The 15,577-nt window shown below is 43.7% G+C and overlaps 1 protein-coding gene across 3 annotated transcripts in view; it reads left to right on the top strand.

Annotated features, from left to right (window-relative positions):
- LOC126520918 (pleckstrin homology domain-containing family M member 2-like) overlaps positions 1–15,577 on the top strand; it is an 87,464-nt gene that overhangs the window by 17,212 nt on the left and 54,675 nt on the right. For 2 of the 3 annotated variants that reach the window (XR_008610227.2, XM_050169743.3), the window contains exons 6-10: positions 2,212–3,038; positions 4,265–4,334; positions 10,498–10,656; positions 14,051–14,136; positions 15,359–15,497. Coding sequence is in view for 2 of the 3 variants with exons in the window: in XM_050169743.3 (XP_050025700.1) it covers positions 2,212–3,038; positions 4,265–4,334; positions 10,498–10,656; positions 14,051–14,136; positions 15,359–15,497 (1,281 nt within the window). In the remaining variant the exon portion in view is untranslated. The remainder of the gene's footprint in view (positions 1–2,211; positions 3,039–4,264; positions 4,335–10,497; positions 10,657–14,050; positions 14,137–15,358; positions 15,498–15,577) is intronic. The other variant, XM_055065632.2, reaches the window with a different exon arrangement.

The raw sequence follows: 15,577 nt of genomic DNA, 5'->3' as shown, positions 1-15,577 counted from the left end.
ACTATGGGTAAGTATTCTAATGCATTGATTTTGTGAAGTTGGAAGAGAGACGAGGTGGCTGCTGTAGAAATTGCTCCACGATGTGATGCAGTAATTAATATGGGAACGAATAAAAGCGTGGTATAACGAAAGTAATGTAGGCTGAGAGAATATATCACAGGATTGAATTAAAACATGTATGCTGTAAGCCATTTTTCTTTGCAGGTAAGCAACATGTGAGTGAAATTTCAAGTGACGGTCCAGTCGAATTCTCAAAAATGTAGCCTCCTCTTCTACTTCAATTGTAAATTGATTTAAAAATACTGGCAGGATATAATTATGTACACGTTAGTGAGAGCGAAAGACAACAAACCTTGTTTTAGTAGGATTAATTTGCAATTTATTATGGAAGCACCAAGCTGCCAAGCTTGACAGGTCATTATTTAGTTTGTTTTAGAGATTGGAGGCATTTATCAGTGTTAACAATTGTTGTCGCATCTGCATAAAGTAAGCATTCTGAAGTAGTAAGACAAGTTGGCAGATCATTTAATTATTCATTTGTTTTTTTTTACCTTCACAAAAAGGGAATTTATTTTATTGAACTTTCATAATGGAAGTGGTGTGTTGTCATTGCCGTTGGCGCTTCATTGGCCACAAGCACCAAGCAAACAAATGTGGTATTCTTGAGCAATCACTTTTAGAGATTTCACTTTCACATTCACGAAATTTTAAGTCTCTTTGCATTGCACTTGTTCAAGTAGTCAGCTGACAGCGTTCCTGGCACTGTGCATCGGTGGTGAGCTTGGAACAGCGCCAAAAACGCTGGCAGCTGTGTTAGCCAATGCATCCGATGCCGAGTTGCACGAAATCTTGCAAAAGTTATCGAAGAGTACCTCTCCAGATTGTAGTCGAGCTCGAAATGAACCCACAGCAACCTTCACAAAAACATACGACGGTGACTCTGCGTCTGACTAGTCTGATGGTAGGCTGTTGCTAACACCGTGAACGTGGTTTTGGTTTCGTGTCTGATTGTAACGTCCAGGCAATTTCGGACCCATTTTCTTTAAAAATATATTCATTCATTTTGGGTAAATATGGTACTTGCGAAAATGTGGCGCGATGAAGTTCGGGTGTTAGAGCATGTGAAAGCGAAACTGGCAAGCTGCAGCATCTGCATCGTCCGTTCTGCCTATGTCACCCAGCCAGTGTGCTGCAATGAGGACCAAAGAGCCGCAACGCGCTCTCTGCCCACCACTGGGTGACGTGAGCAGGATGTTGCTTCGAGGGGTGTGGGTACATGAGCTTTCATGCATGCTTAATCTCGGAAGATGCAGCAACAGTTGCTGGTTGCAACAGCAATGTACATGGAACAGGAATTTTTGGCTACAGTTGTCTTAATTGTATGTTATGAAATATTGGAGCTCATGGCTGGTCCCTCAAATTTCTTTCTTTTTTTTATTTCATAATACCCCTAAAGGCCCCCGAAGGGGTATTACATAGGGGGAACCGATACATGAAAAAATGCGAGCTTTGCGCGTTACAGAAAAAAAAAAACAACTAAAGTACACAAAAGTTATACAAAATTAAAAAGAAAACACAAAAGTTATACAAGAGTACGATGTCTAGCAGAATACACAAGTAAAACAATATGCAAACTACATTAGTCAAGTGAAACTCTGATATAAAATAGAAAACTGCCTGAGAAAACAAATTAAGGGAATTAAATAGGCACAATGTTAAAGAAATAAAACGAGGTGTTGCTCGAAACTGCTTCAGTTGTCACCTTAACAAATTGATGAGACATGAATACACTTGTACAATGCACGCAGAACGGTAAGACAAATGATCAAAACAATATATACATTGAACAATGTATGAAGTAACAGTACATGATGTATATTTACACGTGACTATTGCGTAAAAGTTCCTGAAAGGTTGCGAAATCGGTTTGAGTCGCAATGTGTGATGCAACAATTGTTCGGGCAGCGAAGGAGTTAGCATAGTTAGCTGAGTGACAACTGATGCGTTTTATCTTGAAGATATGGTCTGTCTGTGGAAAGAAGGCTGTCGCTGGTTCGAAGATACGGTGAAGGTGCGGATGATGATAAAGTTTGTGCAGCAGCGAGAGGCGGGCGGCAATGAGATAAGTCGTCAAGCTGAGCGCGAGCTTTTAGTGCTGAAACGCTAGTATAGGGTGAATACCTAATAATGCTTCCCATCACCTGGCTACAGGGAGTTTCTGTGATGACCATATCATCAACAGACAGCTCGACCAGCTCTCGTGAGGATGACTCGGGCATCCAGAGTGTTCGTGTCTCTTGTGCCACGCTGTCTTCTCTGGCATCACCTGCGGAGGAAGTGCATGTCCCCGAGACTTGTGGCTGTGCTGAATGTGCTGCCTTTCTTGATCGAGAACACATTCGGCGCATTATCAACCTAGACGTTGTTCCACCATCATCTGCCGACTCCAGTGAAGCAGTTGATTTAGAACTTGAGGTGACACGAGTTGTGATAACACGACGCAAAGGAGGCCACAGTACTGCTAAACCAAGAACGCTGTTGTCAACATTTGGAAGTGAAGGTGTAACGACAGTGATATTGGAAGCTGGCGAGGCAACGAATGTTGATGGCAAAGTGTGTGCTCCACTGAGGCGGGCACTGGTTGAAGCTGAAGGGCAGCCTCTACACTCCTCGCAAGGGGCCCCATTCAGCGAGAAGGGCAGGACTGGTGTTGCATGTTTTGCTGCGATGACTGAGTCGACTGGTTCCATGAGAGACTCTGGATGTTATGCATTTGTGGAAAGTGACAGAGGCGCACCAGATGGCTGTGAAGGAGAGGTTGATGAAGTTAGGCAGGAAGGGAGGACAACAGATGACTCTGAACAGCATGAGGATGTGTTTTCCATCTATGATTGTAGTGGCAAGTGCACCTCAGATGTGACATGTGATGACAGTGGTGACAATGGCTCTGCTACAGAAGGAGAGGCAGCGGAGTCTTCAAAGTTTGTTGAACAAGAACTGCTCGTAGAAACAAGCAAGAAAGAAGGATTTGATATCAAGTAAGCACACAGAGTACATTTTACAATATGGGGCTTTGGATTGCACTGTTACTCTCGTTGAAACAAGGCACAGCACAGCTATTCAGGCATATGCACAATTTTCAGAGCTTGTGCATGCTGCTTTTAATCATTACTTGTCTGCTTTCTCTTGCTTGCCTTATATTCTCTTTGCCATGCTTGTGAGCTCCATTTGTTCAGACAGGAAATTTAATGCTACTATGATTGCATGCAGTCGAAATGCCTTGTCAGGAAGAAAAAAAGAAATTTTGTCACTTTAGCATATTTTCCATTCTATATGTGGAGCTGGCAAAGCACCTACCTGCTAACTGTAAAAACGAAAGCTGAATGAAGCCTACAAAATATAATCACTCAATACGATAAATGCACATGCAAAATGTAGTGTTTTAGATGGAATGGCAGCTTAAAATTTTTGTGTGAGCATGTTTGAAATATGAAAGGAAAAGCAGCCACTGGTGTAAAATTCCCTTCCATTCTGGGCTGCTATGCCCTCTGCATCACTGGGCTTTTTGTGCGTGCATATACCTCAAAAGCTACAGCAGCTGTTGCTGTTTTTGTTGCTGTTTGTAGCAGTAATTGATGGGGAATATGAATTTTCGACCTCAGTTGTCTGAGAGCATGTAATGAAATATTGGAGCTCATGGCTGGTTTCTATCTAGTGCAGGAGTTTTCAAACTCTGTTCTCTTGAACTCGGGGGTTTCACAAACGGGGTTCTAGAGCTCTGCAAGCGGCCAGAAGAAATCTGACGCCATCTCCTCTTCAGTGGATTTTTTACAGTAGAGTGAATTTAACAATTAATACCACCACTTCTGTACTTTGGTAGTCGTCGCAAAAAAGGCCATAGCAGTAGCGGTGTTCAAAACTGATTGCTGTGCGATTCACGGTCTCACTGTGTCCACACTAGAAGCACTTCATTCGAGCTTGCAAGCGGGTTGAGTGAGGATGAACGTGTATGTTCTGAAAGCTGAAAGCAACTTTAGAATCTATCAGCATGTTGGCTCATTATCTATATTTGACAATGACCGTCAGAGTAAGGACATGCAGGGTGCCTCTGAAGTAAAAGCACGCTGATGTCGTCACAGACAGGGGTTCTGCAGCACTCTGGGAAGGCAGGTGGGGTTCCTCAAGGCTAGAATGTTTGAGAACCCCTGATCTAGTGTATATGTGAAACATAAAAAAAATACTGAAATCATTATTTTCTTTTCAGGGTAGAAAATAATGCTCTCCTCCATCTTACACTAGAGATATTTGAATCAGATGATGAGAAATTCTACAAGGTAAGGAAGTTTTACGTGTGTTGTTAGTTTTTTGAAATATTGCTACAGCAATAGACTCATAATTAGTGTCCTGCATGGTTACTGGTGCTTTAAAAATGAGTTCTGAAACAATGTGCATCTTCAATGTGATTACTTCCACAACAGTCATGTGATAAGTGTCGGGAAAATTTTCTTGACTTTGTTGTTTGGATGAATTTTGCAGCATTACATGAGTATTAGATCATTTTGTGTTGCAGTGTTTCATGTTTGCTGTTACCAGTAAATGTTTCATGTGTGTATAGTGTTGTGCATGAAGTGAGCGAGCATTTTGGTATTGCCCCCTGTTACTCCTCCTCTTTTATGTGGGCCATACTTTACTATGCTTTCACTCCCACTGGCAAGCCCTGGGCATTAGGTTTTCTATGCATGCCTATGCTAGTGCAAAACTCCATTACACTAAACAGTTCAGAACCAGACAAGAAGATTGCCTCAGTATTTTGTTCATTATTAAGGCACCACTTTTATGGTGCCTTAATAATGTAAAAGTAGAAGCGCATCTGCTTTGTTTGCGCAAATATAATGCAAGGCGAGACTTTTTGTGGTTTGTAATAAATGTTACAGTTCTAACAAGATCTAACCATGTATAATGCAGGCGCATCTGTACAACCTGTTGCACATTGCAAAGTGCTGCATTGAGTGTCCAAGTGCATGCACGCATGACAGGGCAGCTTAGTTGTGCGACAAGGCCGCTTGGGTGTGTGTACGCACAGACATATATTGTTGTAGCTGACTGAACCACTAGATTTAAAGCTTGGCTATAAGAATCCTTATTGTTATTATTTGCCCTCATTGCGCTATCTCCGCTGTTCCCCTTAGTTGCGCAGAGTTCTGGCACCACCTGCCGCCAAGAAGTTTGCTTCTGCACAACAGGGGAGGGGGGGCGAGGCTAGTCATCTAGGGTCTGAGCTCGCCACAAATGAACGACACAAATGGGAAGCTGCATATTGGTGGCAGCTGGTTTGAACATTCACAGAAAGAGAATGCCAGATATTGCAGCAAATCTGCTGTGAACCCCATGGGCATGAGTATTAGCATAGTGACCAACCTTACTTATCTGGTGTATAGTAACGCTGTCAAGGTCGTTGATCTTTACTCTGATGGGTTTTCCACATTATTACTGCATAAAGCATGCAAGTTTGCTACAAACAAAGCTCTGCTGTGTGAAGTCAGTCAGTCAATCAGTTAACAAACTTTATTAAGGTCCTAAGGAACTAATAAGTCGTAGTTATGGGCCACTCCCACGTTGGGGCCGGAAGACCATGCTCCTCCACCCGTTTGCAGGCCCTTTGGACAGCCGTTAGTTGGTCCTGGGGATCGCCGCATCTAAGGGCCTCTTCCCAGTCCCCTTGTTTATTAAAAGGTGCATTTTGTAATGCAGAACACTGCCAGAGCATGTGTGCTAACGAGCAGTATTCTTCATTGCACTCAGGGCAGTGGGGGTCGATGTCTGGAGCAAAGCGGCTAAACTTTCCTCTCGAAGGGAAAGATCCCGTTTGTAACATTCTCAATGTCGAAGATTGAGATCTAGTTAGCTTTGGGTGTAGGAGCGGGAATTGCCTGTGCCCAAGCTGATAGTGTTTGACTATTTCATGAAAAGAGAGTAAAGGGTCAGAGTTATGCTCACAATCCTGACTGCTTAGCATGTCAGGACCATTGCAGAATGTTAGACCTCGCACTTGGTCATGAACTAGCTCATTCGGATTGGGTTTGTTTGGATGTACATTAGTTCCCATGTGCGCCGAGAACCACATGATAGTGTGAACAGCATCAGGCGGTCTTTGCTTGATTATAGCCGCCGCCTCTTTCGAGATTAGGCCGGATAGAAAGGCTCATATGGCTCACCTCGAGTCAGTGTAGATGTAAGGCTGTGAGGGGTCATTCATAGCTAGCGCGATGGCAGCCTGTTCAGCCGCCGCTACCGGGGTGTGTCTTATCGAAGCTGAATTAAGGATTTTCCCGTGAGGATCAGCTACAACAGCTACAAATGAATCAGTGTGCCCATACTGGGCAGCATCTACATAGGTAGTTGATTGCAGGCTTTTGTGCATAAAGTCAATGAGAGATCGGGCTCATGCCTTGCGTCTAGCTGTATTATATTGGGGGTGTACATTCCAAGGGAAAGGGCTAACTTGAAAGGTCGCCCTAACGGTGTGAGAGAGCATGATGGCATTCGCATTGATGGCCAAGGGACCAGACCTGCAGACATTAATATGCATCTGCCTGCCTTCGAAGACGAGAGGCAGACAGGTATTGTGAACCCCTAATTGTAAGAACTGCTCTGCGCTAATGCTAGTGGGAATTCCCAGTATGCGTTTGATGCTTTTTCTCATCAGCGCATTAATTTTGGCCTCCTCCGAGTGGGACCAGTTGAGTTCTGATGCTATGTAGTTAATGTGGCTCATGAGGAACGCATGATACAGCCTAAGCAGATTGCTCTCACTGAGGCTGCCTCTGCAGTTCGAGACTTGTGTGATTAATCGGAGCACGTTTTCCATCTTTGCCTTGACACGGACAATCAACAGTTTGATTGTTGCTTCCCTTCGCATTTAGTATCAGATGTAGAATCCTGACCGATTCGACTCTGGGGATCATCTGACCAGATTCTGCGTATAGGTTAATAGGAATCTGGTCGAGAGGGGTAGGGTGTCTCTTGCCCCTGTGATCTGATCTATAAAGCAGTAGTTCTGACTATGATGGTGACAGACAGAGTCCTGTTCCTTTCAAGTACTCTTTGGTAACATCCAAGGCCTCCCGAAGGAGTTTTTGGCCTCTACCAGGTGCGCCAAGTGTGCATCCATCCTGTTGACTTTTAAGGAGGTATGGTAGGGTAAATGGTACATGTTAGTTTTAACGTGATACTTTAAAAACGGCTGCAGATATTTGCATCAAATTTCAAGCGTTTACAAAAGATGCTCTTGGGTACAACACGAGACACTTTGTTTGTGTCTAGATGGCTTGCCTGTCATGTAGCCCACCCCCAAAATTTCACGTATGTTTAATTATTTGAGGTACCTTTTTTCTGCAGTGACGCAGAGGAATGTGATGATATTACACAGTGTTATTCTAAATACCCATAGGTTACATCTGAACTAAAGAGATATCATATCCACCTTGGAGTTCGCACCCCCCAAAAAATATATCTCCTTGCACAAAGCCACCAGGGGGGTTTCTTGCAGTGTAAATTTTTCCACTGTTACCATTCATATCATCAGAGATTTTTTTAGTTCAGAATATTTATGACTGGTTGTAGTACATGTGTACAAAGTTTCACTGGAATGAGATGAATACTTTCTGAGAAAAGGTACATTGAATTTGACAAATTCATAAAAAATTCAATTTGAGAAAACTGAAGTTTTATGTTCGAATACTGCTTGTGGATGCTCAAAATGCCCCAGGAGAATATATTTCACTGCTGACTTTCTTGCAGGTGTCTCCAAAACCCTTCTTAGTGTTCCTTTTTATCCGTCGTCCTTCCTTGCTCTCGGCAGAGTCATAGAATTCTGCCCTGTCAACGTGCTTTTTGTCCATCTTGTCGAGGGCAATATTACAAAACAGACCTGGAACAATTCCAAGGACCTCCAGAACAGCTTTACATGCAGAATTACTGTCATTGTAATAGGCTGCAGCATTGTTAGTTGCTGTCTTCAATGTGTAAGCACTGACAAAGTTTTCTTAGGGCAGCGGCACCAGATGAGTTGATTGAGTGACCCATTGGTGTTTCATGTTCGTCTATGAATACATTTGCTCAGAATACTGATTACCTTTGAAAGTTCTCTTTCTGTTCCATTTGCTGGATGATCGTGCCATCTTCTGGGCAAGTAATACGTTTGAAACTCGAAACAGAGGTGACCACGTAGGTAAAAGCAAGAGTTTTCTACAAAGGACTATTACGTCAAACTCTTGCTTTGAGTTGTTAACAAATTCGACTTCGTCCTCCCATCTGCTAGCCGCCTGGTTAGCTCAGATGGTAGAGCGGCTGCCCCAGAAATGCGGTGGTCCCGGGTTCGAGCCCCGTATCAGAACGAATTTTTCATCAACTGCGGTGCTTTCCTTACGAGGAACCCGTATGGGATTCCTTTGTGGCAATTGCTATGATTGGGTGGATGTCTCATTTTCTTTTAATTAATATATGATTTTTTAGTGCAAATCATTTACTTACCACACACACACAAGCAAAAAAAAAATAACCATGCCATAACGAAGAAAACCACGAACGACAACGATAAACAAACCGGCCTCCGCCCGCCATTTTTAAACACCAGGGCACGCGGCGCACTTCGGCACGACATTTGGACCACTGGCGTCAACAAATGCGCACGTGCAAGCGCGCTTGCCACGCTAGAGTCACATGAATGAACTTGCTGGGCCGCCTGTGACTTCTTGGTGCCCCTGCACCGTCGTCATCTTTGTTGTACTATGTAGGGCAGCTGGAATTGCTGCTTGCATTTGCGGTCCACAGTGAGGTGAGCACCCCCGCAGATGGCACACTTTGACGTACACTGATGATCTTCGGCAGGGGAGGCTAGACCGCATCCCCTGCATTTCTTCCTACTTGGGTTCGGGCACACATTGGCTCGATGTACAAAATTGCCACAGTTGTAACACACTTCCACTTGTCTTCTGTATAGCGTGCAGGGCAGCATGCCCGTGCCACACATGATGTAGTTCGGTGCTCTCGTACCTTAGAAGAGCACCACCACCGTCGTAGTAGTCTTGATGCGTCTCATCTCGAGCGCTTTTGGCTTCTGTTGGTTAACAATCATTGTCCGCAGCTGAGCATCGCTGAAGTCGGCGTCGACCCCGTGTATGACTCCTTTGCATGTGTTGTCCGAGGTGGCTAAATAAGCTGCCACGTCATACTTGCCTTCCCTGAGGTGCATCTGCTGAACGGCCTCGTAGGCACACGCGTTATTCCTCGCCAGCGTAGAAACGACGAGAATGTTCTGAGCAGCGCTGGGGCAGATGTTTCCACCCATTTCACCTGGAGCTAAGGCCGCCGCCATGGCCAAAGCTTGGGCTAGTCGAATCGTACTGACTTTCGTAACGTTGAGGCCTCCTCTTGGTCTGATGATGCGTATATGGTCCCGAGGCATTTTCGAGAGTCTTGAGGCATTCACGAGCTGCTTCATTGCACTCTGTGGGGTGGCCGTGTGGCAACCGCCTTTCTTGCCATTGTGCGTCTCCGTGCTGGCCGTTGACTTTGGAGTCCCTGGTCGAGCCTTCTTGTTTCTGTTCGCTGCCATGGTCCAGCCGGGGTAATTCGCTTTGTCGGGGTCGATCTCGCCCCCTTCCACCATCTCAACTTCAGGCATTTTGCCCCACAACGCCGAGTAGGCTGTGGCCTACCACGGACGCCGCGCCGACACTAGGCTGTGCCCGTTAGGGTGAGCCGACGAACAATGTGGTCGCTAGTTCAGAGTCTCTCAAATTGTCGAAAAGCTCACCTATCGACAAAAGTCCAGTATGGGCTGGTTCCTTGCTACGAACTGCGTTGAATGATGCACAACTTTCCAGGATTTGGCAAAAAAAAAATTCACCAAAATCATTTGAAGACGCTGAAGATGTTTGCAAAATCATTTGAAGATGTTTGCAGGTCCGCACTACTCAACGCCCCCTGGCGTTTCGTCCTGTGTGAAGTGGTACAATAGCGGGGTTTTACTCTAACAGAATTTGCATCGCTCAAATGTTAACGTGTTGCTCATCAATACAAGCTTAGTTGTGTAGACTTTTTGCCTGAACTCTGAGCTATAACTTAAATTTTTTTTGTCACTTTTTATACTAGTTGGCTTAAACTGTGGAATTGGATGCAAAAAAGAAGGCCTTATTATTAAAAAATATTCTTACCCATCTGCTTTATTCTCACAATGCATAGTTCTTGAGCCTGTTGAAGGTCATGATATCGTAGATGCCCTTGGTTTTAGTAAGAAATCTCGATTATTGCATCACACTAAAGTGAGTTTGTGTGCAAGTTATCTAAGGAGTATAGAGTGCCCAAACATGTACGTGGCTCGAAATTGAGATAAACTATTAGAAAGCTGGCAATATCCTATATTATGCCTTGTGCTTAATAGAGACTACAGCATGACTTTTATTTTTGTGTGTGCTTGCTGTTCGACACATTCAGATGTTTCTGGCATGGAAGTGCTGTGATGGAAAAGGACTTTTGGAGCCTATTTATGTTCTGATGACAAACAAATTTTTGTACATACTTCGACCGAGGGCTGAGGTGAACCTGTTTGCCAGAGATTTTTCTGTGCGCCTCATTGAAGTCAAGGTGGTCACAGTGAGTAGACAAATCTGCTGGCTCTTGAGGCTTAATTGTTTCATTGGTCCACAACATGCTTCACTTTTCTGAAGTGTTGAAAGTTGAACACTTTGTGTCAAAATATTAATGTTGCCGACACTTGACTGAGGACATCACCATGTGACAACACATTGTTTAGCAATGCTTTTTGAATGCATGTTGCCTGCTTTAAATTTCACAATAGAACTAAAAGATTAGAAGTAAGCTCTTCATACACTAGTTAAGCTGCTGGTGCTTTCAGGAAATTTGAAGCTGAGAACTTGGATTCCTCATTATCTCCATGACAACTACTTTATCAATGGCCACAGTGGTGTGAAACAGTTGGGACATTTACTTGTTCCACTAGTATTTGTTGTCATTAAATCTTTGAGAATGTGTTAGAAATGTTGTTTTGATGTAATATTTGGTGTATGAAAGGGACCACTTCATTGGTATTTGAGAGAAGGTTAGTCAGGTGTGGACTGCAGGTCTGCTATTGTCAAGTAGCACTCATGTTTAGGAATCTTCTCGCACTGTCCTATTTTGGTTTCAGGGCAAATGCAGGGACCTAAGGCAGTCTTGAATGTAAATTATATGTTCTCTTGCAAATTATTCCTGCTGTACCATTGTACTGCAGTATTAAAGGCTTTGTCATGAGTAGTGACTGTTCAAAAGAAGCCCTGCATCACCTCCCACTAGCATCGCTGTTTTTTAGTGTGCCATCTTTTACTGCCTCGCCCTTTTGTTACCACACATATGCTTGATCAGGCCCAGTGTAGGACAGGTTGACCTCAATGCTTGTGCACTCATGTGCAGTGATGCTTGCACTTTCCTTTTTAGGTTTCTTTTTTCTGATGAACCATTCAGTACTTTGCTCAGTCATTTAAACAAACATGACATTGGCAAATTTGTGTTTAGAAAAAGTTTATTTCAACAAGAGACAACCATGGCACAATTCCACGAGGATGATAACATATACAAAAAACAAAGCATTGTACTCACGGCATGTTTTCAAAGTAGGGTGCAAGTCCTCACTTACTAACATATAACATAGACCTACGGAAACGCACAGTTACACAAACTAATTGTCGCATGTATAAAATGATGTTCAATACATACAGTGTACACAATGGTCATGTACAATGATGATGTGACAGAGACACTTTACAAAATTTTGTAGTGATGCTATGAGATGTGTATATACAAAAATGATCATGTATTCGAGAGCACGCACACGCACACACCGAAATTACGGGCACCTACATTCTATGCACATTCAATGAATACTTTTAATGGCCTGGCTACAAGAACCAGGCTGGTAGAAAATTAAGCCATACGCGTCTGTCAGCCACCGACAGGAAATGGCATTACCACTGTCGATGGAACTCTTCTTCCTCAAGGAAGAACAACTTCTCTGACAGAAACTATAGTAGCTCAGAATGGAGCCTTCGAGAAGTGGAAACGGAGCGCGGCAACGATGTCCCGTGGCAACTGCCTCGCATCAGTTACGCCGTAGACAAAAGGCCTCCGCCGCAATTAAAAGTTGCGCAAAGCGGCCACATGAGCAGTGACCAGATGTAATGAAGTGGTTAACTCCAAGGCCATGGAAACCAGTATGCACGGCCCTCCAAAATACCCTGGCAACGACGGATTGATTGGGACACAGCGAAGATGGGCCTATGCCCCATCACTCTATCCTGTCAAGCGTTGGAAGCGCTTGCCACTCTTGATGCCACATGAAGTCGCATAGGTGGCCAGACAGAAATGACTCTGTTATCGCATCCCACGACACATTATTGGAATGTGCACGGCACACTGGCGAAACTAGAGGAAGCAGTGACGCTGACATAGTACCTACAACACAGTTTTTGAGAACGTCTACATCAGGACATACCTGTTGTATGTGGCGATAAAATGCCACGGCTGTAGAGTAAAATGCAGGTGCGTTTACTACTTGTGGTCTGTGATTTAAGTGCACGCCCAGTAACATGTAACAAATTTTTGTGCCAAGGAAATAGCAGGCGAGTTCAAACGCAGGGCATTGATCATGTTTTAACAGGCGGAGCAGAAATCGCAGAGCAAGCAGTAGACAGACATGGATGAGAATGTGAACTCACCGCGAGAGCGTGCTTGCCTAAGCGCTGTGCGTCAAACAAGTTCTGCACTGCCCGACCAGAAAAACGAACCAAGAAGGGACTGCAAGAACCTAGTAATCCGTAATGGTGGCTGTACAATCCGACAAACATACCACACTTGGCCCCAAAATACAGACTGTGCTAAGTGCTTTCTTCCTAATAGGGGTAAATCATATCCTTGAACATCCTGAATATCTCGCCTTAGATCTTCAAGAATTGAGAGCCACACAGAGTCTGATAAGCCATCATAAGTGTAATGGACGCCTAAAATACGAAGTGAATTGGCGAATTTTAGCTCTGTAACGTTGAGGGCCCCGTGTCGCAGGAAGTCTGGTGTCGGCGGCATTGTTTTGTCAGAAAAAATAATCCCGAACCACAACCACGCAGGCCCTCCGCATGGTGCATAGGCATTTCTGAACTAATTGAATTTCTCAAAGTAAAATGCATCAGAAAATTCGTAAAGCCCAACTTATACAGAACCTACAGACATGGTAGTGTTGGATTGTAGTTTGAATATACAAGAAAACATAATTTTGTTATGCAGAAATTCAGACACAAACCCCTTCTTCCTTACTTACGGTGGTATGAGCCATTGATCAGAGTCACTACTAGTAGCCTCTGTCTTGGGGGGGGACGAGCAATCTCTCTGCCCTGCACTGCCACCGGGATTGGCCCATCATTGTTTTTTATCAGGCTCTGTGTCGCAGAACTGGTGTTGGTGTCGACGACAATGGGGCCCGATAACGCTAACACGTTCCACTCTTAAAGGCGAAGCTTAAGCGTCCTCGAAGTTTTTGTACAAATGAATGAACATGCATGCATACCGACACCATGAAAGTCACTGCTGATATGCAGGAAAGGAGAACTAAAAATGATTGAGATGTCCTTTCTATGTTTCTCGGCACCATGGTCATTAATATATTTGAAAAGCAGCACTTGTTGATACATGTCACATGCTCTAAAAGGGAAAAATGCTGTTTATCTTTTGTAATTACTGTAAAATCCCAAGGGATGCCCCTCTCCCAAAAGATAACCCACCCCTGACTAAGCTCCCGGCTTAAAGAAAGTGAAAGTTACCCACCACATTGAAAGTTAACCCACCTCATATTTCCACTCACATTTAGGTCGGCTATCTCTCGGGATTTTATAGTATGTGCAGTGTTGGTGTTTGAACATTATATTTCAAATGTACTTTTCCTTATTTACTTGTAATTACTCAAGTGGCAAGCATTGTTCTGTGTATCACCTCCCATCTTTAGGTCTGGCTGAACTACCAGGGCTTCTCCCTGACTTGCAATTCTGGGAAAAAGGCCGATGTGGCCACTGGCCATGCTGAGCTAACGAGGTACTGTGTCTGAAGGAGTGTTTTTTCTGTTATTGCCCCTTTATGTTTGAGACCTTTACAAAACAGCATTAATAGTTGTGTGAGAAAATAGGAAAAATATCATATTTCTTATGTAGTACAATTGTTGGCAATACTTGCTGCTGTGGCTCTGTGGCTATGGCTTTTTACTGCAGCGCAGAAGGTCACAGGTATGGTTCCCTGGCACAACAACCACATTCTGATGTGGGAAGAATGCAAATATGCTTGTGTACTTAGATTTAAATGTACATTAAAAGAAACCAAGTGGTAAAAGTTAAATCAGAGTATTCCAGTACGGTGTCCCTCATAGCCTGAGTATTGCTTTGGGGTAGTTAAAACTCTAATTTGATTTTTTGAAATGCCTGCATATTTGCAGAGCTATCTTTTTTTTTTTCATCTGTTAATGATGTAAGCCCTTGCTAGCTAATGTAATGTGCAAACAACACCAAGTACTTGTTTGGCTTGTTTGCTTCGACGACTGCCAGGTGAAGGACCTATTACTGTCCTACATGGCACAGGTGCCCATACAGTCCTTTATCATTTAAATCAAATTTAAAGGGAAAAGTGTGTGTTACATAATGCCATAACGTCTTCACAGCTCATTTGTGTTTTATGGTATCGTTGTGCATCAATACATCTGCTGTCACATTTATGACTAGAGCTATGCGTTCTTAAAGAAGTAAATCCACCTACATTTGATCGGCATGCTGACTGGGCACATTTATTCCTTCGGTCAGCCAGAGAATAATCCACCATGGCCTTCTTTTTTAATAGTCAATGAATACAATTGGGTGAGTTAATGCATCTTTCGAGGCTGCGACGAATGCGCAAGAAAAGGCAACAAACTAGACGAAACGGGACATAACGCTCTGTGCTGTCTATTCACAGCCATTAGCTCGTGCTTAATTTTATCTTTATGGATATGGTTGTGTGCAGCCGTGTTGCAAAAAAATTTTGCACAATGACATGATCTTGGGAGAGTAACATGTTTCCTTCTGCATTGCGAGACTGTGGTTTGAGCTGCCATGGTACGCGTGTCCACTTGACCCTGTAACTTGGCTGCTGAGTTGGAACATGAAGCTATGCCAAGCACAGACTTTACAGTTGTTTTGTGCTGCAGTTCATGCTAGATTACAATGTGACTATACTCCTTACTTTGTTCTTGAGGTTCCTTGCTACTCTTTGCTCTTCTGCTTATGTGCAGGAATATTCTCTCAAGCCTGGATCTAGCCGTTCGGAGAACTCACAATGGAGTCAAGTGCCTTCCATCAATAGTGAGTCACTGCTCTGAACAGCTAGATGCCATGAAGAAGCTCTTGGCACACGAATTGAAATCCCAAGAGGTAAGAATCCAAAGAGTGGAGACTTCTCCTCTTATAATCGCATTATGCGATGCGTTTGTAACTATTTGTTTGGTTACTGT

This window comes from Dermacentor andersoni, chromosome 3 (assembly GCF_023375885.2).
Source record: "Dermacentor andersoni chromosome 3, qqDerAnde1_hic_scaffold, whole genome shotgun sequence".
Taxonomy (NCBI): Eukaryota; Metazoa; Arthropoda; class Arachnida; order Ixodida; family Ixodidae; genus Dermacentor; species Dermacentor andersoni.
This window is presented reverse-complemented; position numbering and strand designations above follow the sequence as displayed.